We start from the raw sequence: 25,647 nt of genomic DNA on the forward strand, positions 1-25,647 counted from the left end.
TATCTATGAAAAAAAAATTTATAGTTTATTATGTACCAGTGGGCAGTGGTTATGGTCACCTTCCCCCGGTGAACTTCAAATCTCCGTATGTTTGTTTTGCTGCGTTTGTTACGCGGGGGTGGGTTGGTTGGTCTGATGACGATGATTACTTTATTTCCTCTCGGTCAGCGGGAACGAGTTCTGAGGCGCGGGTCTCTTTCACGAGCCCCCCTCATCCGGGTCGGATTCTTTCCCGTAGGCGTTATAATTCAGGCGAAGTGACAAAAAACCTCCCCTTATGTTTGGGAAAACTACTGATACGTCCCTCGCACATCGTTGGGTCTACAGGCCGTTCCATCAATATAAGATTCCTTCTAGATAAATGTACTTTCTACATACGTACTCATATTTACAGAGAGACCAATAGTACAGCAGATCAGATGACCTCCTATGCAACTTATCATCTGGACGAGTTTGCATAAATGGATCAGACATATGTTCCGTCTCACCACCCACACATATTGTATCTGAAGCGCCGATGTACCAAAAAGAAAAAAAAATTATCCTTTGCGAGGCTTTTTTTATAAAACTTCTCATAATAATGTACCTCAAACATTAAAATTGTCAGTGGTTAGGCTACTATATTTCTATTTTCTAGCATGAATTGGTCGCAAAAAGCAACGCTAGATTATTATACAGCCCTTGCAGACAACCACGGAGAAAGTAGCTAGTCTGCCTATCATAATTTGTAATTGGCTTAGCAGATCAAATCTATTTTAAATTTTGCGAAAGCTATATTCAACTTGTGAGGGCAGCATATATGTTATTTAAATGTTTTTTGCTAAAATTATATAAATTTGGTGTATTTTATAGTTAAGGATTATCATACAGAAATAAAAGATGATAATGAGAATACATGTTCTTCGCAGAACTGCAATTGTATTACCATACATTAGAAGTGACTGCATTATGCATTTATATTCAGCTAGATGAACTTAACTTGCTTGCATAGAGTATCTACGTTACCATACACTAAATTGAATCAATGTCGTCTTAAGTTGATGGGTTCAGCCTAAGGATATGGATCTAAACTTGATTATATTGATTGTTGGCATTGAGATATTATAGTCAGGCTATGTTTTACCTATTCGAGAGATTAACTCACAATATTTTCTTCCCTAAACTACTGGAGTCCAGTTAGGGCTAGTCAGGGTCAAAATTTTATAGACAATGCCTTTACAAGTGTTAAAAGAATGAATACAAAATTAAAAAGAACTCGAGTTATTTATGTTGGGTATATTAAATTTCACAGCATCCAATTATTTTAATAAGTTTGCTTTTAGAAGGAATATTATACACTTAACTTTTTCTTTTTGGATAATGAATAGTCTATCTACATCATGAAGGGATTAAATATTAAATTCAATAACCATAATGTCCCTTACAATCATTGAAAAGATAAAGCTCTTTATAATTTCTCATATCATGTCCAATAAAATACTACATTAATCACTAGGTCTTACATAATCTCAATGATTAGAGATGATGGTAAGTGTTGACTCTCAAAGGCTGCGATTTTGGGACTGGTTCATCAAGAGAAAATACAATAGATTCTATATATAGAAGATCAGGGGAGTGATGGCGGCCTAATTATTTCACATGAATTGGTGGCTTGGTTTTCATTGAGTTTCTCAGACACGTTAGCCAATTTGTGTGAAAACCACTCGTGTATGCAAGGATACAAATGGGCACTTGAATCTATATGTGATCAAGATCGACCTTTTCGACCTTGAGAACTTTGTCTAACCATAATCTGAAGCCATAGATTGGGTTAAGCTCCAAATTATTTTCTAATGGGAATTAGGTGTAGTAGAACAAGCAAACTTGCTCCTAGATCATGTATTAGCCACACCGGTGCTCATTAAAATCTTCGGTTAGAAGCTATTTCAGAGTAGCACACCTCACCTAACACTATTAATTGTTTATTATAAGTTGCTTTATGATACTAATTGTAAGATGATCAGCAGATCTACATGAGCACAAGTGAAATCTCGTTATGTTGATGATGCATCGCATTTATTATTTGAATTGCGTAAGCAGCGCATACAAAGTTATATATAAGACTTGGGGGTCCTCATGAGAGCCTTTTTGTGGAACAAAACCGTGAGGGTCGGAGCAGTACCTACGCGGACCTCTTAGCGTGCAGGCACGCTCAAAGCGGACAATACCTCGTAGGGGACGCGGTCTCTTTCTTTGCTCGGCCGGTGTGGGCTACGCTGTTGCGCGGGCCCAAAAAACCACGCAACAGATGACGCCGTCTGTGGGAAGTGCCCTCTTGCCGCAGGCTACCCCCGGGACTGGGAGGCGCACTGAACCTTCCCACTGGAGGGGCTATGTTGTGGGAGAGGCCGAACATAGTCCCACATCGGCTAACAGCGGAAAGGTTCTGTGCCTTATAATGAGGAGGGCGAAGCCCTTTCCTCACGAGGGCCCTTTTTGTGGGACAAAACCGTGAGGGTTGGGGCAGTACCTACGCGGACCCTCGTGGCGTATGGCTCAGGGGCAGTACCTACGCGGATCCCCTAGCGTGCAGGCGCACCCAAAGCGAACAATACCTCGTGGGGGACGCGGTCTCTTTCTCTGCTCGGCCGGTGTGGGCTATGCTGTTGCACGGGCCCAAAAAACCCCGCAACAAGTATCTATTAAATAAAATAAATAAACATCACTTCCAGTTTTATATTCTAGGATTAAAGAGTGTCCGGGCCCTAATTATACTAGAGATTGGTGGCTAAAGGTTGAAACCATTAGAGCATCAACAAGGCAACCCATGACATGTTCACCAAAAAGCCAAAGCACCATTATGATACCAAGGAGCCATAATTGTGTGCTAATCAATAGAAAGTAGATCATGTCTCCGAGCCTCTCCTGTTTAATTGCAGTCCGGAATGTTTATTCTAGAGGCATAGTTGCCTCCTTTGGAGACATTCTGATAAGATTAAGCATTGATTCCCAGCTAGTAAGTATAATGTAGGATAGTGAGATAATGATTGGTACTTTTATGATATTATCCATGTTGTCTAATATAAATTATAGAGTAGACGACTATATTTATTTTTACAAGGCAATGAAGAGAAGTGTATAAGGAAAACCCAAATTCATTATCCATAATATTCTATATATCTCTTGCTTTTCTTTCTCAGGCTTTCTTGACCTCATATTTTCTCCTACTCACATGCTTGAGGTGAGGACTTTCGGTTTTACTAGTTATTTTAAAAGATTTATTGGTGAGGATGGCAATGGATTTGGTGAACAACTCAAACCTTAATATCTGGAGAGAGTTAGGTCAAAGGTGGAACCAAACTTTCAAATAAAATTCCTAAATTAGCAAAGGCTTGGGCATGATTGGGGGTAAAATTGGATTGGTGATCATGGCATTGCTTTAATTAGAAAGTACGTACCAAACGAATTTTGGATAATATTGCTTCAGAAAATATTTATTTTGAAAATCAGACATTATAGTAGGCAAATTTACTTTTAGATTGTAAGAGCACTTATCGATTAATAATTTACACTACATGTGATTTGATCCTGTTCGCCATATATCACAATGGACAATGTACTGCAATGGTAGCTATTTAAACAGGTAAATCGACGATGCTTGTACAAATCAAGGACTTTTTTTTTTAATGACCAAAGAGTTAGGGTAACTTTCCTCCCTAAAGACAAATGCAGAGCTTTGCGTCATATAGCAATCTATATTCTTCTTGCCAAATACTTGCATCTATTATCTGGCATTTTAGTAGAGAATAAGCATGTAACAACTCAGGTCCTCACCCAAAATGACTAATCGAAAGATATTATTTGGGCTCTTTGATCCTGTATAAGTACCCAAAATCTATCCAGCGAATAATCGATGTGGGATTAAACATACGCCCGCATGAGTCCTCACATACTCTCTCCGTTCAAGCCCTGACGTCCTCGTCAGGCTAAGGATTCAAATCCATTCAAATCTAATCACAAACACTATGATCGACCCGTAGTCAGCCCCAATGGATCTGTACTGCAGTGTCCCCTAGTTCATATAGGTTATGGGCCAGGTTCGCCTTGATACCATTTGTAACAACCCAGGACCTCATCCAAAATGGCTAACCGAAAGGTATTATTTGGGTTCCTTGATCGTGTATGAGTACCTAAGATCAACCCAGCAAATAACCGATGTGGAACTAAACATACACCCGCACAGATCCTCACATACTTCCTCCGTTCAAGCCCTGACGTCTTCATCAGGCTAAGGGTTCAAATCTATTCAAATCTAATCACAAATACCACGATCAGCCAGTGGTCAGCCCTAATGGATTCATGCTGCAGTTTTTCCTAGTCTACATAGGTTATAGGCCAGGTCCGTTCTGATACTATTTATAACAACCCAAGACCTCACCCAAAATGGCTATCCGAAAGGTATTATTTGGATTTCTTGATTATATATAAGTACCCAAAATCTATCCAGTAAATAATCGATGTGGGACTAAATACATGCATGTACGGATCCTCACATAATTACTGCACCATTTTTTGCTTGATTTCTTGTCCCATGCGATGATTCCTTCCGAATGCCAGATTCGAGATGGGGAATCAATGAAACCTTTTAGCCAACTAGAGGATGACCGGATCTAGGACACACCTCAAGGAATGAGCCATCACATCATTGCCAAACCTAAGTAGTTAGGGTCGATTGAAACATCACCATATCCAATGATGGGACTGAGCTTGGGATGTGTCAAACATCCAGGAACATGCGAACCAGCAAATTACACGCAATCTGCAATAACTTAGGCTGTTAATAATCCCATGACCACACTTCTCCTTATCACGTGCATGCATGCATGCGTTTTACGTGTTGATTGAGCTAGAAGGAATAAAGTGATATCATGTTCGATGCAAATTCGAATGGGAATCTTGAAGCTAAGACCACATCCATTTTTCTTTTCTTTTCTTTTCTTTTCTTTTCTTTTCTTTTCCAGAGGATGCCTGTGCTCAACTTGCCGGCATTTTACTTTATCCACAGACCAAGAAAGGACCCAAGAGGAAACGATCGAATGCTGACAACAAACACTGGAGTCCAACCAATTGTTGCATGCGGCCTTTATTGCTGATGTCCGGATCTATAGAACAGTTGGTACAAAAGATCATTCTCTTTTTCCATCCAAGATAGAGGTGGGGGCATGGTGGCATGGGCTAAAACCAATGATATAAATGGGACAAGTCACAAAAACTTTGAATCGTATGCATCGATCCAGTGAACGATTGCTAGCTCGGAGAGCCAAACATCATCTCCAACGACTCTTGCACCTCTCTTTATCTTTCAGAGATTGTCAAGTGTCGCCATTGCTTTATTCCTTGGGGAGCTCCTCTTTTTGTGCACTTTATACTGTTTGTTTGCACACGCTAGCTTGGCTCCTTAAAACTAAACTATCACCATCACGATTTATCCTGAGCAAGAATAGTTAGGAATAGGTTATATATATACTGACCTTGGTCTTCTTCTGTAATAGCACATGAAATATATATATATATATATATATATATATATGGTCCCACTTGCCATTGGGATATGTCAAGCAACGAGGCGTAGGTTATTTGCAATTCAGGCATTAAATTGATTGCCTATTCTATATCTTGATCCTGCCTCTAGGGTCTGGGCTTGTCTTTAAGGAGCCTGGCAAGCTATGTGGGCATTATTCTAGCCAACCCACTAACAATCACCTTGAGTGAACCCTTTTTTGGCAGCCATAGGATGCCTCTGGGAATCACATACCTTCGAAGCCAAACGAAAAACATTTAAATGCCGTTGGGACCATGTGGTTGAGGGACAGGTACTGGCTTGCTATCTGTGTGGTATTGTTCTCACAAGTGGTAGGTGGTCACACAGGAAAAGAAAAAGGGGTCTTGCTCTAGGTTTGTTTGGATATAAAAGCCCCTTCACATGTCAAGGGAAACGCATACTTGCTTCTTAAATTTTGAAGGGTGGATGCCATGACTATGCGCATCTCTCATAAATTTTACAAAAGACATGCAAGTTTACATGCTGCAGCAGAATTTCGCGCCGATTAAAGGCTTTCTATATGAGCAAATTTTCTTTTCATCATCCTTTGCGAGAATGAATCACTTATCATTATTTTCTATTGGAAACCAAACTGCGAACCAAGTTTGCTTTGGTAGAACAAATAGATACAAAAATGCCAGATTAGAATTTTAGGGTTTTAGGTTAATTTTCATTTTAAATGCATGAGATTGACGATTGTCTCTAGGTTCATATCGCAGTCGAACATCGCATGCCACTTGGATGTCGCTTGGATCGTTCATGCTCCAATGACCACAGTGCATGGTGAGGCATGTCATTTTCATCCATTTTATCATGAGTAATTGGATGGTTAGAGAAGCAGAGGGTCTTAGGAGGTCCTTCACCTCAACCCATGCACTTAGAAGGTCCTTGCTTTCTAGTGTGTTTTCTGATCAACAAAAAAAAAGGAAAAAGGTTAAAAAAAAATTGAGGCAAGAAATTTTAGAAGATATATTATTTATTCATGGATGAAGGGATTAATATGCAATCTAAAACAATAAACATCCTAAAATGCTATATTTAGTTATAAAATAGGATTCCCTTCTAGAGGAGGTCAGATGATTTTGATAACTTTATGCGGCAAACTTGCACCCACTCTCAACTTATAGATGCCTTGTAAGACCCTGGCACTGGGCCCGGTCCACTTGACCGGCCCAGCCACCAGTTCCGGCCTCACGTGCGTCGCACGGTGAGGAGGGGGATCCATCCCGAAGAACCCGGGATCCCCTAGTTTTAGGGCTCTTCCCTCTTCTCCTTGAGGCCATCCGAGAAGAGCTGCCAAACTCTGCTTCTGGTTTGGGGGTTCTTCTTCCTCGTGCTCCACCCGAGAGAGAGAGAGAGAGAGAGAGGCGTTGAAGCCCGATCCTCTTCGGTTCGGGAGGTCCTTTTCCTCCATTGCCGCCGGAGAGAAAAAGCCGTCGGATCCTTACGGGGAGCGAGGTAAGTGTTCCTCGCCTTCATCTCTTTCTCTTTTGATGCTTAGCCATGAGTTACCAAGGTTTGAGCAGGCCAAATGCCGAAAATTAATTCAAAAAGGAGGAGCTTTGTTTGGCCCGAGTGCTCCACTGTCGGCTCGTGCACCGCCGCCAGCCACTTGGGGTGGTCGGGCTTGCTCCGCCGCCTCCTGCTGCCATCGGGGCCGGCCACCATGGCCGCCCCTGAGTCCGACCGAGAGGGAAGACGAAGGGGGAGGTGGGTCACGGATCCCCTGTTTTGAAGAAGAAGAGAGAGATTTATCTCTTCTCCTCTCTCTCCTCTCTTCTCCCTCTCTTTCTCTTTCTCTCTCCTATTTTTCTCTCCACCTGAAACTCCTCTCTCTAGTAGAGAACCCTTCGCAGTGAATTTTGGTTGACCTTGGGGAGGGGTCCTGATCCCGAGGTGTCGGGCACTTCTACATGATCGGTCTTGGAAGGATGTTACAATTTAATTTTCCATATTATGATGAGTTTTAAAAGAAGAATATGATTTTTGGATATTAGGCTCTACGGGAGATTTGCGAAATTAATTAGATTTGTTGTGGATCGCGTTCGCAAGATAAGTAATGTAACCTTTTTCTAGATTTATCGACAAATTATAAATATTTTCTTGAGTTGAATTATTCTTAATTTACAAATTTGATGCATGGTATTATATGCCCATTTTTAAAATATAACATGATTCTGATTGAACGTATTGCTTTTGATATTAATTGTGTTTGATTGATTTAGTATCGTATTCTTTTTGGTCTGGAACATTGAACATAATATAAGAAAAGATAATAACTCGAAATAGATTCAGACTCGCAGTTGAGCTATGTTGAGAACCCTGCCAATGAGTGCTAATACATTGGTACATACCATAAGAAGATAAGTCGGTGATATGACCCTGCCACACGATGATGTGGTCATAGTTCCTCACTATTGAGTGAATCCGATAAATTAAAAGAAATTAAGTTATGAACGATATTTGGGTTTTGACACTGCGTGTTTTCAGAACTGAAATATAAAACAGAGAACTAATTGAATTTCGGCTTGGCTATGTTGAGGACCCTGCTAATGGGGGTAGATACGTTGGCAATTGACCATCCTAAAGGACTCAGCGCAAGAAGATTAGTCGGTGTTATGATCCTGCCACAGGGAACATGTGGTCATAGTCCAGAATCGACAAGATGGATTGAATATTTGAAAGAATTCGAATCCATGAAAAGAATTCTAAGAATTTAAGAAAAATGTGGATTTCTATTTTAATACTGCATATGCACTTACTTTCTGCATATTATTGTCTGGTTTATCTAGTTAGATTATTCATTTCTTACTGGGCTGTTTAGCTCATTATGTAAGTTCTTGTTATTTTATAGATCCGAAGAATTAGCTTGATCCGGAGTTTTATAAACGGGAGAGCGACTAGAAGAACTGAGGCACAAGTTATCTTAGATTAAAATTTATTTAAGTTAAATTGTTATCTTGGACAATTATTATAATTGTTAGATATTGCAAGGTTTTGTTATTTAAAGAACTAAGTTTTACATGTTGGTAGTTTATTATTCCGCTGCATATTTAGAACCGTGAGACTTTATAAATTGAGTTAGTTAATGAAATAAGAATGCATTTTAATAGTTGAATGATTTTAGTTAAATATTTGAGATATTTTGTTAAGATGCTTTGCATGCTTGTGGAGAGAGTTTTCTACGGATCGGAGGCGTGACAAATCAGTTGCAATACTTATAAAATGGGCATTGCATGGCACAAGTGTGCGATGAGTTTTGGAAGAAGGCAACAAGATTCAAGTTTTGTTCCACCCACAAAAGCTGCTCGGTCTTTGAGCTTGTGACTAACATTTTGTCTTGGTACCCAACGAGAGAGCTTCAAGACCAAGGCTATAATTGTAGATAGAGTCTTGGTGGGGGAGAAGCCTCGTATTATTTCCACCACACGTTCTCGTCCCTCCGCAATCCACAGCTCTCACGTACGTCCTTCTTCCCAAGGACCACAATTCCATGCTCCACGTCAACTCGCCGAAGGGCTCGGGAGAATCCAACTGCAGGGTCAATTAATTAGATCGTCAGGATCTATATCTCTTAATATCTCGTTGACATGTAGGTGTGCTTGTTCTTCCAAAGCCTAGAAGGTCAAAAGCACGAGTCTATCGAGACCAAAACATTTTGGGATCATCTGAAAGATCTTGCATCGCATTGTTGGACTAGGTCAAATATTTGTTTATGGTAAAAACAAGAAAGAAAAAATAGATAAGTTGATGTTACCGACATGCCGTTGCAGATACAGGACATGTCCGTGTCCTGCGACGCACCGTGGCATGGTGACAAGCCGAGATTTTGGACCATGACTTGAAAAAAAGCTCGCCTACCCGAGCCAGAGCCAAGAAATGGTTTAGTTAGTAGCCACATCACTCCACGCAAAAGTTAAAAAAGAGGAGGTAGCCCCCATACCTTTCACTTTGGCATAGAGACTTGTATGACTGTCCAATCCTCTTCCAGTCTTCTTTTTCTTTTCCTGCATAGAAGATTCTCCATGGGCGGTGGAATTTGAAATCACAGCCACAAGTTCATTGATGGCGATATTTTTTTTCCCCTCAACCTTGGTCCTTTAATTAGCATGAGTTAATTAGTTCATCACGACACTTTATTTTCGATATAATGGTCGAAATCAAGCTCATCAGGATAGGGAACAAAGTGACAAATTAAGTATGAAATCTTCTCGACTTTAGCCTACCATACTATAGTAGATTGGAAACTTTCTTGCGCAGCGGAAGTTTGGTGAAAATGATAGGGTAGCTACTAGATTTACTCCTAATGTCGAAGGACGTATCATATCCGATCGTTGCTCTTCAAAGGAATACTCATTTTTTCTTTTACTTCTCGCTTGTTTGGTGAGGTAGGTGTAGATGGGAGCAGCTTAGCAAGCTCCACTTATGCGAGGTTTAGTTTGATAAGCAAGCGTGTTACGCCGATATCGGTGAATACTATATAGGCATGTGACCTATAAGTACACCATGTGTCCTCATGTCTATATGTTCTTCTTTTTTTTTTTTAATTGTAAACAAAAAAAGCCTCAAGAAAGACGGCTTATTAGTGACAAGGTTGAATTTAATCATCCCCTAAATAAATTCTCTTATTTTTCAATGTGTGGAATGCATTTTTGGGCTACTTTGTTTGGTTTCAATCCTTTTTGCACTGACATAAACTTGTCAAGTAGTTCCAATATAGTTCCAATACTCATCATTGATTTTTTTTTGTTAATTAAAACTTAATTTCAGAATCTTTGATTGCTAGATAAAAAGATGCGGCTATTGGGCCAAGCCAAACTTTATGCTTGACAAGAAAAACCGAACCCTGCCTATCCAGTCTTCTTAGAAAAAGTCTTGTACAAAGAAAGACAAGGAAAAAGTTAAAACAAGCGTGAATGACCAAACTGGATTGGTCATTGTTTTCTCACCAAACCCAACTCGCTTTCATGGACTAAGTCTAAATCCAGCTAGGTCACACTTATGATAAGCTTGACTTGAGATATGCATCAGAACTCAGAAGAATCTGAAAGAAGAAAGGCTATTTGAATCTTGACCTAAATAGTTACAAAATCGAGGATGCAAGCCTGGAGGATATAAACTCCGTTCCAATCGAGGCAAGCGGTGCTTTTCCTCTGGGTTTCGACAGTCTTCAAGTGTAGCTCAAAATGACATGAGCCAGATGGAGGTCAGCTTGGTTACAAAATGAGCCGAGCTTGAGCTAAGCTTGACGTGCGCATGCATGCTTGTTTCATTTACACCTTTAATTTTTAATACAATTTTAGATCGTCTGTTATAGAATCACGTAACAACCTACATCACCCATAATATTTTTCTTTACTAACATGATCCTATATTAACCTATATTGTTTTCCTTATACGAAGTCAGTACACAAATATATATAACTCTTGAGATATACCAAATGCGATGGAACAGAGAAATAAAATTATTTTTCTCTTCTTCTACAAATATCTTAACATGGCATCAAAGCCACCGATCACCAAATCTACTGCCGCCATCTTTTCCGTCTTTGCTATGGTCGTCGTTATTATGTCTAGAAACTTTGAAGACCCTTATTGCCGATTTATCGATCTCTATTTTCTGTTGAATCAACATTCGAAGATCCTTTATTTTCTGGTGGATTTGCAGATTCTCTATTTATTAGAGAATCAACATTCGAAGATCCCATATTTCTTAGTAGATCTATATATCTTCTATTTTTGGTAGATTAACATCCAAAGATGCTTTATTTTCTAATGGATCTGTAGCTCCTCTCCACCACTTTTGTTATTAGTTCTAAATTTTCAGTCGTCTCTCCTCACCGTCGCGTGGCTCATTTCTCTCTGTCTCCGATTTTATCTGCTGTCTCTAGCTCTTTTACAATCCAGTTCGAAATCTTTTACTCCTCTTTTATGGTACCTCCGTCTACAAGGATCGTCAACCTTTGGTTGTCTTCTCTCTAAGCCTTGCCCTCGTTGTAACTGTCATTTTTTATATGTCTTCTCATTGCCACATCATTAAACAAGTCAATTAGCTACATCGACAAATATGTCAGTCTGTCATGTCAGTCAAATACATCAATAGACACACCGGTTTGCTATATTAGTCAGTCATATCAGTGGACGCATTAGTTAGCTACATCAACATTGTAAAATACATCAGTTTGCTACATTAACTTCCTGATCTACTACATCAGTTTTTAAGCTGCTATGTCTGTTTCTATTTTGTCATATTAAATTCTGTATCGACACATCATCTTGATACATCAGTCTACCATATCGGCTTTTGAGTTGCTATGTCGGCTTTTAATTTGCTACATCAGCTTTCGAACTACTATAACAGCTCGTGTCCTGCTACATTAGGCTTTGTGCTGCCATGTTAGCTTTCGATCTACCACCACATCAGCTTCTAAGTTTGTATGTCAGCTCCTGAGCTGATACTTCAGCTCTTGATCTAGTACATCAATTTTTAGGTACATTCATGATCTAGTTTCCAAACTCAAGTTGGCACACATAGTACTGTCTTGAATTTGAGGGGACATGTTAGCATAATTTTAGAAATCACATAAGAACCTATATTGCCTATAATATTTTTCTTTATTAGCATTATTTTATATTAGCCTATATTATTTTTCTTATACGAAGCCTGTACATGAGTATATATAACTCCAAAGATGCACTAAATGTAATGAAATAAAAAAGTAAAATTATTTTTCTATCTTCTTTCTATAAATATTTTAACAAGGTTGTCTCACCTGCGGTCTTTCTGCACAAAACCGCACTACGTACCCTTCCGGGGGAAAGGTGCAGAAAGATCACTGGAGATGGTCACCGTTTGAAGTGGTTTGGAGTCTAGAACTTGGGTTAAGAGTCGTTAGAATTATTGGTCAACTGGTTCAAGTTTGATGGGCCCCAGTGTTGACTGGGTCGAGCACAGCGTATGTATTGACGGTTACGGTACTGCATTTGACTGCAGGCTCAGGAATCTCCCGCCTATCATGGTCTTGGATCCACTTGCATTCTAGTTAACACCAGCGCAAAGATATTTGGTGCTCGACCTCAAGGGGTGCTAATGGCCGCCAGAGCTCAGCCAAGCTTTTCCTACCTCGTCTTAGTAAGCCATATAAGCAAGCCGACTTCATGTTCATAAAGGCTTCCTACAAGGCCGGATTCCAAGGTGATTGCGGCCGGGGGTTGCCACTTATTTGACATATCAGTGCTAGGGGTGGAGTTGAGAATGGCCTGGTCAGGCTTGTGCTATGTTTGACGTGCCCTGCGAGGAAGAAACGTTCTCTTGGAGGATGACTCTGCGACGGCTATTAGATGGATTCGACAGACTTCTGGGGGGCTCGGTGACTACCATCTGCTGGTGAGAGACATCCGAGCCATGATTTCCGATGGATTGGTGCTTCAAGCAAAGCATATGTTTAGAAAGGCCAATAGGACTGCTGATTGGGTAGCTTCTTTTGTTGCTAACCATTCTAGGGACCACCTATGGAAGGGAGAGGCGGAGTTGCCTACAGCTCTCTGTGATGTTTAGTTTTTTGATTTTCTTGGTTGTATTCGTACACGTTATGTATGAGACTTTAAAGAACAAAGAAAGAAAGAAGAGGCTTCCTTCGTGACTGGTGACTCCCAAGCCTCGCAGTTTTGCCATGGGACTTTATTAGGTGTCATAAAACTAATGTGAGCATGGAAAGGAGAAGGATTCGTATATGAATACTGGGCCGCCGCTCGCAGGATGGGCTTGGATCAACGATAGACCAAGGCCCGCCAAGAAAGAAGAGCGGAATGCAATAGAAAGAAGGTCCTTTCAGAACTAGCTCTGAATTGGACTTTGCAATACTCTGTAAATCTATAAAAGGGTGGGTAGATGTTGTGTAGAATTGTAAGAAGACTCGTGATGGTGGAAATTTAAAGGTCTCCGTAGGACCCTGTGATAGATTTTTTTTTTTTTGGATAAATTAGATGATTTAAATTAATCGAGTATAAATATATTCATGGAAATCAGAAAATAAAATATCAAAAAGCTGAGTGAGAAAATCTACCAATGAAAAAACCTATAGAGGCATCATGTGGATTTTACGTGTGTTTGTATATTGTACTGTGATCATGCAATTTCGAACCTGCAGATCGCATGTATTTATGCATTCAGAGACGTGCATACACATGCGTGACATAGTATCATGCTGGTCTGGAATGGGCTAGCTACCCACCTAATAATAAATCAACCCAAGGCCCGACCAATTCTAGCTCCACCCAGCCCACAGTGACATAGCCCAACCCGCTTAACGAGCTAGTTGTCTCGACCGGGCCGTGGACCGCCAGCCCAAAGTGCATGCGCACCAAGCATTATATCACTACCTTTGGAAACGCAAATTGCCACTGAACAACTTTTTACAAAGCTTAGCGCCAGGATGTCACACGTCTCAAATACTTCAATAGAAGATGTCTTGTAATGTGTTGTATTATATTTTGCAACCCTAATATATTCCGACTTATCTCTCACACCAAAACTACTCATTATTTGGAGCTGGATCTTCATGTTGGATTGTTTTGGTAAAAAAATCTTGATTTATTTATAGGTTACATTCTGGTTAAAAATATTTAAGCACTCCCACAAATGGTCCTATCACACTTTCGCTCTCTTAAAAAATGCTTTACACAAGGATTGCAGCATTTGCAATTGTTGTGAGGCTAATGTCCGTGGAATGAGAGAGAGATTGAAAAAAAAAATATAATTTTTTTTTAAGCTTAGGGATAAATTACATTTATATCCAATAGTATAAAAAAAATCTACGTCCACCCTTGGTTTATTTTTATCTAATACTTTAATTCATAACTTAAGAGAACATTAATCAAAGCATTAATTTTTAATGAAACCAAACTCCACGTTAGAATTTTTTTTGAAAATAACCAAAAAAATCTCACAAAAATCTCCTTGAGGTTTACGTCTATTATACTTACATCAAATATTTTGTAAAATCTATACTTACACTTAGTTAAATTGACAATATTAGTAAAATTTTATCGATTGTAAAATGTCAAAAATATCTCTATAAGAAAATAAGGTTCTTTTTTCTTTTTTCTAACTTCTAGATCCTTTCAAGGTTTTCTATTTTTAAGAGTATTATTCTCTTCGAGATTTGGCGGCTAGGTTTTTTTTTTCGCTTCGCCACCCCACCACGAGCATCCCTTTCCGAAGAGCGGCCGACGACAAGCTTCCTTTCCAATCGGCATCTAACGACGAATATCCTTGCCGACCAGCATCTGATAATGAGCATCCTTTCTGATCAGGTTTCGTTCTCGCTTCTCCACCCACTGTGTCATAGAGATCGGGGATGCCAATATATTATTTGCTGATTCTAAGTTCTATTGTCCAATGCCGTAGACATAATTTCTTAACATTGTCATTGTGGATAAGGATTCCTATGTCCACATATGGAACAATGATAGCTCTAACAACCTATCATCAAAAAGATCTAAATCAGTACGTGCATGAAAATTTTTCTTTTTTGGACGGTGCATCAGTTGCTATTCCATGGCCTACTTAGATTGTGGCCAGGCTAGCTCAAACGACAAAACTCTTAATACTAGTTTCCAATAGCAGAAAAATTTAGAGGCATCCACTTGCTTGAGAGATCTAGTTTACTTTTTCCTTGACACATGTCTATTTCTTGATAATTCATCAAGATCAAGCTCCAAACCCATGGCGCCTTATGATTGTTCTCATACTTGGATGAATGTTATATCACTTAAGGCTAGTTGGACATTTTTATAAACTTTTTCTGACATTGTATTTAGGTTTCGTTTAAGTTAACGGTTTTGCTAACATTTTGTTAAGTTATGGGTTAAAGTATTGGATAAAAATAAACTTCAGAGAATAAGCGTAGGTGTTTCAAACTATTAGATATAAGTATAATTTGCTCCTAATCTCATGAGGTTTGTAATTTATTGAGCAATTTTAACTTTCTATGTAAGATAAATAAATTTACTAATGTTATTAATTTAACTAGATATTAGTATATGTTTTACCACTATTAAGTGCCACTGAAACAAACGTAAATATTAAAAAAAAAATTGTAATTTACTCAAATGAAAAAAAAAAAATTTACTCGTGTGGAAAGAAGATGGTAGAAAGTCCTCGAGGATCCTGGTCGAGAGTAATTAAGATTAAATTAGTAATTTTCCGCTTCTAGTTAATTCAACGAAAGACTTTGGTAAAGTGAGGCAACAGAATGAGTGGTAATCTGAGTCGGGCACAGGGTAGATTCAAAAATTATCATCCTAAATCTAACCATCAAATAGGTTAAAAATTTAAATCTGAATTTAATCATTTTATTAAATAGATAACTTAAGTGAGGTTATTTTTTTTATAAATTTTAAAATATATTTCTGGACTCGTAAATATACGTAAGGTGAGTTTTTAAATATAATTTCAACAAAGGGTGCCATGTGGAAAAAGGAAGCTCGAGAATTGGAAAATCTGGCTACTATTCGTTCCCGACGGCTTTTATTCTTCTTCGCCTCAATTTCGAGATTTTCCCCTGGGTTTCTATCGCTCTGGTAAAAAGAAAAAGAAAAAGAAAAAAAGAAGATCGCAAAAAATGCGGACTTGGGGCGCCTCGACGGATACTTTAATGGTTCTGCCGTGCTCCTCGTACTCCGTCGCCGGATTCCGGCCACCGCCGGTGGACTTGAAGCTCCTCCCCTCCCTCTCCTCCGACTCTAGGGCTGGCTTCTCGAACAAGGTACGGCTCGTCTAGAAACCCCTATCCTTCTTCCGCTTTGTGTCTTAGAACGAACCTCCTAAAAAAAAAAATTGGTGGAGATCTAATCCTGTATTTCCATCATCTAAATTTTTTCGGTTTTCCAAAGGAGCTCTTGAAAGAATCCAGTATTGCTTATTCCTTATAATTAATTGGATTTGATGCTCGATCGTAGCTATCCAATTGATTTGGTTTGAAAAGCCCTCCTCTCGGATTTTTCTTGACAGTTTTTTTTCGCGACAAGAGTTGCGGTATGTGTTGTATTCTTGATGTCGAGATTCTCCGACACGACGAACTTGATTCATTTTGGTCCAAATTAATTCATTCTTCTAGGTTTTTCCTAAAAAAGAACGACTTAGAGTGCTTTGGTTTGGAGGGGCTAATCCCTACCTTCTACCCTATACCTACCCCCACCCCTCTAAGGGCTGACTCCAACTGGAGTCAAACCCCTTCCCCCTTGCCCAAGTGCAAAGGGATGATACCATCAGAGCAAGTGCTTAAGGATTAAAGATATTAATGTGATGGTGGTGGTGTATTGACTTGTGGTAATCACCTCTAGTGATCATGTATGCGAGCTTGTGTGCGAGTGTGTGTGTGCATGTGTGAGAGAATGGGAGAGAATGGGGTTGAGAGTAGCACTGTAGTTGAGAAAGAAAGAAATATTGTGGGTGATGGATTAGAGAGAGAATTGCGGGTCATGGGATATTCGTCAATAATTGAGAGAGTTGAGAGTTGGAAAGCATGGGTTCCATGGATCATAAAAAATGCCATATCAGAAATGAGAAGATTGTGTTCAGATTATTACAAGATCCAAAATCAAAAGAGCATTTCTCCTTTTTTTTGTCTTCTATATTTGAGAGGCCAGGGGAAAAAAAGGCATAGGTAGGTTGTCTAATCAGGTGGGAATTGGGGCTTGTGGGTCCAGATTGCGCAATGGACTTAGGTGGTTATACGTGCCTTCTAATAGTCTGGGGGCATGTGTGCCCATGAAGTCATGGGTTCCCGTGGGCTTTTTTAGCTATTTTCTTGCCAAGAAGTCATGGCTAGACTTTTATTGGGAGTGCTTGCATGTGGAAACATTTGAATTGCAAATGCAATGCAGGTTTCTTTGGTTTTTGTTGTTTAGCTTATCTCCTTTCGTGGCATGTATTCATTAATTGTATTTAGATGCTAATTCCAATGTGCTTGAAATTATCCAACTATATAGCCATGTACTGTTAGTTCAATCTATGTGCAAATGCATGTCAAAAATCTGATGATTCCTTGTTTTCGCACCTATATGCTCAAAGTCAAAGTTGCTATGGTTGTCTTGGTGATGAAATCATAGTTTGCATCGATGAGATGACCCCTTTGCTCTTGGCAAGCATGTCTCTACTAAGTTGTTTTAGTTGGTTGAGCTTCTATTGCTTTTATTATCCTTGAAAGTATCCTTCCTTTTAGTGATAACAAATTAAATTTTTCTTTACAAGTTTGAGATCTTATCGTGTTTGTTTCTTTCCCTCTCCTTGCTTGCCTCTAAGAAACCTCCTTATGGAGTCTCATGCAAGGATTTGAGTCCTGTTGGAATGGGACGGCACCATTGGTACTCTGCTGTTTTGACAGGACACTGGAATGCGAGACCACTGTGAGACACTAGTTCTCTATTAAATCAGGATGCCTCGATCATCTCCGATTATCCTGATCTTGGGACACACTGGGACAGTCAGGTTGGAGCAGACCAGGTCAGACCAGGTTGCTTTTTTTTGTTGTTAATACCTATTTTGGTCCATCCTGACTATACCATTCTGTCATTGTGTGTACCGTCCCAGGAGCAAACCAAGATAGAGCTCAATACCAAGATTTAGACTTTTGGTCTCATGCAAGTTCCTTCGTGACTGTGATTAGTTATATACCTTCTCGCTATGCCCTCCTCTTTTAGATGACATCTAAATGACACAATGCTTCGGACTTGACGAGCTCACCAATTTCAGGAGCACAAATTGTGCACACTATATCCATCTCTTTGAATCATTATAATAGTTTCTGCTATGATATCTGTCTACCTCTTGCCTATAAAGTACGACATTTCTGGGCATAATAATTTAAAACAAATGTCCAACTGACAGTCAGGGAATTTATTGATGGTGGCAGTTACTTCTCCATATTCTAACATCTGATTTTCATCTTCTTTCTCATAAGCCACAGAGCTGATGCCAATTGAAGGACATAAGTGGTCTTCAGATAAGAACTAGCAAGATTGTGTAGTGAGTTATAATGTCTCAAAAATCACTTGCGAGAACAGTGCCTGATCTTTGACACTTTAGAAAAATTAATTCTGTCTTCATTTGGATTTGTAAGTGACTATTTCTTCACATTTTTTTAATCCTTAAGGCTAAGATTTTTTTTTGGGAATAAAATATTGTGATGCTGCATTGCCCAGTGGAGATAAATGCTCCTTCTTGTGATTGTTTTGTTTGCGAAGTCTTGGCTTGAGTTCTTTTTTGACATGAAATTTTAGGTGTATGCACCCTCATAGTTCAAAGTTTGAGAAATATAGCCTTGAGGTAGATGTCTCAGAAATTGCTTGTTGGATCCTTATTTTCGATGTTAAATCATCAACTAAAAGTATTCTTAAAATTTCTTGGTAGTTTGTGCAATTATAAATGAATTTTCAGGATACATAGAACATTCCTTAGTTTCCTGCTTTCTGCTGCCAAAGTTTCAACATTCTTTCAAAGACATGTATATGAGCTGGGGAATGTGACAGTTTTGCAACTTTCAGTCACTTCACTCACTTGTAACAGTTTCTTCCTTCTAGCTCGCAAAAGAATCAAGCAGATGATAGCTTGGGATAAATATTTACCTGGCCTAGAGGGGTGCAAGGTTTTGGAGTATCTCGCCACATGATATATGAAACGGATCTAACATTTTTCAAGCTTGACATGGATGCTTATTTACTTTTGATAGCAGGCAAGGCTATATTTTTGTTTCCTAGTTGACTTCATTGCATATAAAAGGTGTTCTGTTTGTCATCATCCTTGGTTATGTGTTTTCTGCTACTTTCTTGTTTTGTTTTTCTTCATTTCTTTTTGATAAAGAGTTTGATTTACAAATTTGTCTGCCAATACTCCCTTTCCACTTTCATTTTGTTTACTGATGGTTTACCATACAACAACAACAAAAAAAAGGTTCTCTATTTCTCAGCTCATAATTATATTTTTCAGTGTTACTCTTCTGTTGGATGGCCCAATATTGGAGTTCAGTTAGAGAAATACAGAGCAAGAAGCTTAAAAGTGAAAGCATTGGAGAATTCTGGTGAGAACCATACACCAATAGCTCCTCTTCAATTTGAATCTCCAGTTGGTCAGCTTCTGTCACAGATTATGCAAACGCATCCACATCTACTTCCAGCAGCCATTGATCAGCAGCTCGAGAAGCTTCAATCAGACAGAGATGCTCAAAAGGAGGAAACTCCACCTGCTACTCAAGATCTTCCCCTTTACAGGTTACTCTTTAAATTTTGGCATCACCTTATTTTTTCATTTTTGAGAATCAGGATTTGATTAAGCAATTAAGCTATTCTTTACATTGAATACATGAAAAGCAATCCCAATCTTATAGAAGTTAATTGAATTGATGATGGCTTTTCTTGTATAAGAAGATTTTGATTGTAATTTGGCAATCAAAGCAGAGTTTATTTTACTTAATTTGCTGTGGTTCTACTCAGTGACTGTGCATTATCAAGCATTGCTTTTAACTTAGAGATGAGTTTTCATGTCCTCATTTAGATGTACTTTTCACTTACTAATTTTGTAGCATGTTTGTTTTTCTCTTTGGTGAAATTGTTTTCAAGCATAATAAATGGCATGCATGACACAATTTGTTTTTCTTGCTGGTGTCCTAATAAACTTTTTTGCTGGTACATGAGAATGATGAAGGCCAATTACGGTGCTTATTTAACTGTATCTAGATTAGCTAGATTCATATCATAAAACTACCTTAAATATCGGATGCTTGTTAACTATTTAGTCATAATTCGGATGCTTACAGCTTATCAGTCAGTTGAATGCTCATATTGAATGCTTGTGTGACATTTAACCATGCACATGTTAATGAGTTATTAAATGAACAGATCTCTTGAAAACCATTAATAGCTCAACATGCGAATTAAACATAGTGACATGAACATTCTGAATCTTGCTCTGATTTTAAACCTCCTCATTGATGTTTTCAGGTCCCTCTCAAATAAGTTATTGTCAATTTCTACCTCATGCCTTTCAAAAGCAATTAGTTCAATTAAGTATGTCCTGTATAATGATGCTTATTTTTTAGTTATTTATTGAATATTTAGTGCAGTTGCTATCTAAGCATTACTATGAAATGCCATCATAGTTATGTAATTTTAGCTCCATTGATAATACCACTTAATTTTACCAAGGAATCACTTGCATACTTCATAGACAAATACGATTCTTCGTGCTTTCTGTTGCTTCATGGCACAAAGAAATAATAAAGAAGGGAAAGAAATAAAAGAACACAGAGGAGGTGATTTGGGGCTTGCCCCAGTGGTCACACCCCCTTGCTTGGTAACAAGAGGTTCTGAGTTCATGTCTTGTGTGGTGCCTTCCCAAGTATTTCGTCTCCGGGGTAATTATGCTGCAGGTTGATTTCCCTCCCTTTGTCTTATAAAGGGAAAAATTTGCAAAGAGGAGGGAGGGGAAAAAGGAAAAAGTGGAAGAGAGAGATAGGAACATAGGGTGAAGGACTTAAAGTAAGGTCTGGCTCTTTTATTCAAAAAATGGAGGCTAAGTGATCAAAATACCAATCTAGTAGTTCATGACATTGTTACATAATTATGAATTTTGGGCCTCAAATTTTCTCGAATACAACCCAAATGTTGAAATATTGGCCATATAACTGACAACTTAAGAATGCAAATTGCAAGTTATTTAAATCACATATTTTAAACTCCAGAATTTTTCCCTTCCTTTGCTTAGATAGTATTCTCTTTCTGTGATGCACAAAGCTTGGTGTACTTAGATGTGCTTAAAGTAACTGTCAAGCATTGTAGCATGTCAAGTATTCATCAGTTTTAAAACTGTATTGTTTACTTTTAACTTTCAACTAAGGTTGTGTTTGGATGTCTGCAACTCAGTGCAAGTGAACCCTGGTTGCAGGTTCTGGTCCTTTTCCTTTGTTTGGATTGCTTTAAGTTGACCAAATTCCTGTTCAATCCAACTACATTTTGGGGCCCTTTTACTATATTGTCTTATGGCCAAATTGCCTGTAAGACAAATAATTGCAGCTGGACAAGACTTAAGAGGCTTCTTTATGATGGGTTTGAGCCCCAACAAAGATAGTAATCAGTGGAGATTAATCCTTAATAGTACAACCAAACGCAGTTATAGTTCTCATTTACAGGCAAACAAATATGAGATTTTATTTTACTGTAACTGTGAAGCAATTAAACTATACACTGGAAGTGTAGTTGCAAATGTAACAACTACAACCATATGCAACCCCAACTACATGCATATCCAAACTGCAGCAAAATGAGCATACCCAAGAAAGTGGCTTCTATAATTGCAAGTTGTTGGGTGAGTTCGACGATTGTTTATTTTCACGTTTGCTGATAATAAGATGGACGAATTGACACAAAGAATGTTGGAGCAGCCAGTTTAAAATCACTTTCACCATCATCTATGCCATATCTCTGTGCGAAGTGCTTTGTTTAGCTGATTGCTATCAAAGAGTAAACAAAAAAATTAAAAAAACTAACTAAACAAGACCAATGACAACAAAGGAAAATTACGCCCCCATTATAGATTGGAGGGTTTGAGGACTTGAGAATCATAACTTTATTGGACCTAATTACCTTTCATTAGCATAGTAAATTAGAAGCTACGTTTGTATAATGATTTTGCAGAATTTTCATTCCTTTCCACATAAAATTTCATGGTCTTTACTGACATTGCACTGGCCAAATCTACTCATTAATCTATAGGAGAATTGCTGAAGTCAAAGCTAAGGAGAGGCAGAAGGCATTAGAGGAGATTATCTACTGTTTGATTGTGCAGAAATTCATGGACAATGGTATTTCAATGATTCCTGCAATATCACCAACTTCGGATCCTAATAGTCAGGTGCACTATTGGCCCAACCAAGAACAGAAGCTAGAAGCAATTCATTCGCCTGATGCTTTGGACATGATCCAAAGCCATCTCACTCTTATTCTGGGAGAGAGGGTAGTTGGTCCTCTGAATACTATTGTCCAAATAAGCAGGCTGAAGCTTGGTAAGCTTTATGCTGCCTCCATCATGTATGGCTACTTCCTCAAAAGAGTGGATCAAAGGTTCCAACTTGAGAGAACTATGAAAACCCTTCCCACAGACACTAGGCAACAAAGAATATTTGATGACTTGAAACCTAACCCGCTCTGGGACCTGGAATCTATGGTGCAAATTTCATCAGATGATGATGGTTCTGATGGTGAAGACTCCAAATCTTATAGATTAAGATCGTATGTGATGTACTTGGATGCAGAGACATTGCAAAGGTATGCAACCATAAGATCCAAGGAATCTATTTCATTGATTGAAAAGCAAACACAGGCTTTATTTGGAAGGCCAGACATAAGGATTGCTGGAGATGGATCCCTTGATACTTCGAATGATGAATTGGTGGGGATAACATTCACTGGCCTGACGATGTTGGTTTTGGAGGCAGTTGCATTTGGATCAATTCTATGGGAAGCTGAGAGCTATGTTGAATCCAAGTATCATTTTGTCACAAGCTGAATGTACGTTGTTGATGTTCTTAATTCTCATTAGTATATATTTGACCGGATTCTGGATAAGTTATGTTGAGCCAAGTCATGGAAATCAATGTAGCCTAACAAAGCAAGTCTTAACGGGATGGAGAAAATGCCATTATATATGGTGGCATTTGGATACCAACTCGATGCAATCTCCAATCTTCTCTCCATTTCTAAAACTGTCCAATGCAAATCCTGTGACTTGAGATCTTTTCACAATCCTACATTTGCAGTGAGCACGCTAGCAAAGACAGCTGTTGGTCATGCTACCACATTTTTATGTTGTTAAACTGAAGGAGGGAAGAATGTGATGGAGCAAATCATGAAAGGCATCTTGACAATTTTGAATACTGCAATGCACAGAAGATTGTAAAATTTTAAACTTTTATGATCATATGCATATTCTTGTAACTATTTTCTTTCTCTGTACATCATAGTAAGGCTAAACTTTAGTTAGCATGTACTTGCTGTGTTTCTTAGTTTAGTCAATAGATTGAAGTAAATATATTTTAGAAAATATTATAATAAATATGTTACCAGATGTTATTTCTTGTGAAGCTGAAACATGTTCATTCAGTTAATCCACAATGCATGACATTTTATGGCTTCCTTCTTATTTGCCATTCATCTCTTGAGTTGGCAACCATGTGGGGGAGTAGGAAAATGTAACTTGTAACCTTTTTTTTTTTTCAATTGCGGAGCAATCATTCTTGATATATATATTTTTTTCAGATGGGTGGGGGCATAAAATGATTTTTTTAAAAAATCCACAAAATAAGATATTATATACATTTCCTAGTATTGTTATTTGTAGGGAGCTGCGAACAAGAAGCTTTGTTTTCAATTATTTTCCCTGCATCACATTTGTTGGGGTTGCGTGCTATATATGCATTCCCGGTCTCTTCCATTCGCTGTTTTAGTTTTCTTGGGAAATTATGACTCATAAATGTCAAGCTAAAACAGAGTTCTAAAACCAGTAAGATCCACAATACATTACCCTGGGTTTCATGTGGTTTTGTATAATTTAATTTATACCCTGATCTGTCCCAGCTCAGACAAGAAATTTTTTGCTTCATAGACTATGATTTGTGTCCTAAAATTTGTAACCAGGTTGCGTCATGTGATTTAAATCATCCAAAACCATATTATAAACCAAAATTCCAACTAGTCACCATCGCTGCCGTTACTAAACCTCTGACCATGAATATGACATAACAGTAATTTTAAATAGATATTCTTCCTTTTTTTGGGATAAATATAATCACTGTGGCTTAGAGGGAGAGTTCTCTCTTTGTTTAAGAGAGATTAGTTTGGTGTAGAAACTAAAAGTGAGAATGTATATAATCTAAACATATTTAACCTCTCAAACAAATTCTTAAAAGATCCCAACATCACAACTATCCAACCTTTCTCCTCTTATCCATGAATTTCACATGCACAGTCCTTGCCCAATTTGAGTCCAACATGGCAATCCAATCAAACCATCGAGTCAAATGGACGACCTAACAAATGCAGTCCAAATCCTCCATTCTTAATTTAGAAAACAACATGAAGAACGGGTCAAGGTTCCTGTGAGCCCACAGATAAAGTGAGTCGAAGAAGAAAAAGAGGGCACTATTCCATGCTCTCTACGGTCTCTCCAGGCCTTCTCCACTGTCTCAAGCTTAACCCGGTTGGCCCACCTGACTGTTCCTCCCCACCTTATTCTCTCCTTTGCATGTGGACAGCTGTCGAGTTGCCGAGCCTACTTACAATTCCAACGAAGACGTTATCCTCGTGTTTGCGTCCTATCCAGAATAGAACCAGAGCCTATCTCGCGGTGGTTAGGACGTCCCTGGGTTAGGCGGCCACAGCAGCGACTGCATGGCCCCACCTGGGGAGCTCCAATCAGCTAGAGACGCGTATGAGAATGGCGTCTTCTTCCACGCGTCCCACCTGGCGTCTGGAGAACAAGTGGCTTTTGGAAGGTGGCAAGCCGCATCAGTAGGTGCACCCGAATAGTTATCAAGTAGAAAAATTAGCAAAAAAAAAAAGAAAAAGAAAAAGAAAAAGAAAACTTTGTTTTCTATGCTGGTGTTTGCTTACTAATTCAATATCACCTCATCCTCTCGTTTATTTCTTGAGTTTTATCCAAATACATAATTATAAAGAAAAAAAAAATACTTACTAAAACCATCCGTGAGTCAGAGAGATGAGAGACGGCGAAATTTGGCTGATTGGAAACGGTAGAAGAGCAGAGAAATTTTGCCGGTTTTAGGGCCCACGCGGGAACGCTTCCTCGTTACGAAACTGAAGACGACGAGGCCAGCGTGGGGTAAATAAATGAAAACCGGCAATCCGTGACGGCTGGTTTGACGACATCTTTGAACGCATGGCAGACATTCCTCATGAGATTCTTCGCATATTAGCCACCCGATGGGCCTCGGCATTAATAAAAGAAGGAGATGAGAGCCATTGATTGGATGGTCCCCTTTGGTGCAAATAAA

General features: G+C 38.8%; 1 protein-coding gene and 1 long non-coding RNA gene across 4 annotated transcripts; both read left to right on the forward strand.

The window, feature by feature from the left end:
* The first annotated feature begins 6,654 nt into the window (after positions 1 to 6,654).
* Positions 6,655 to 8,699, forward strand: LOC120104387. Its single transcript, XR_005506800.1, has 2 exons — positions 6,655 to 7,039; positions 8,436 to 8,699. It is a non-coding gene; the product is annotated as an uncharacterized LOC120104387 (long non-coding RNA).
* A 7,422-nt stretch (positions 8,700 to 16,121) lies between these two features.
* LOC103714566 (UV-B-induced protein At3g17800, chloroplastic) lies at positions 16,122 to 23,718 on the forward strand. 3 transcript variants are annotated; one of them, XM_026807457.2, is made up of 4 exons: positions 16,122 to 16,350; positions 19,572 to 19,662; positions 19,759 to 19,852; positions 22,352 to 23,718. In XM_026807457.2, the coding sequence occupies exons 1-4, from the start codon at positions 16,207 to 16,209 to the stop codon at positions 23,142 to 23,144; spliced, it is 1,122 nt and encodes a 373-aa protein (XP_026663258.2). In that variant the 5' UTR covers positions 16,122 to 16,206; the 3' UTR covers positions 23,145 to 23,718. The 3 variants fall into 3 exon arrangements, with proteins under 3 accessions (XP_026663258.2, XP_008800079.2, XP_008800077.2); XM_008801857.3 differs by having other exon boundaries at positions 19,762 to 19,852; XM_008801855.3 differs by having other exon boundaries at positions 19,572 to 19,852.
* Positions 23,719 to 25,647: the final 1,929 nt, after the last annotated feature.

This window comes from Phoenix dactylifera, chromosome 2 (genome assembly GCF_009389715.1).
Source record: "Phoenix dactylifera cultivar Barhee BC4 chromosome 2, palm_55x_up_171113_PBpolish2nd_filt_p, whole genome shotgun sequence".
In the NCBI taxonomy this organism is placed as follows: domain Eukaryota; kingdom Viridiplantae; phylum Streptophyta; class Magnoliopsida; order Arecales; family Arecaceae; genus Phoenix; species Phoenix dactylifera.

Bases quoted from the DNA above. Each gene is read 5' to 3' on its own strand.
- LOC103714566 (XM_008801855.3), top strand. From the start codon at position 16,207: ATGCGGACTTGGGGCGCCTCGACGGATACTTTAATGGTTCTGCCGTGC. The intron at 16,351-19,571 runs GTACGGCTCGTC...TATATTTTTCAG, and splicing joins GGGCTGGCTTCTCGAACAAG to TGTTACTCTTCTGTTGGATG. The intron at 19,853-22,351 runs GTTACTCTTTAA...ATTAATCTATAG, and splicing joins CAAGATCTTCCCCTTTACAG to GAGAATTGCTGAAGTCAAAG.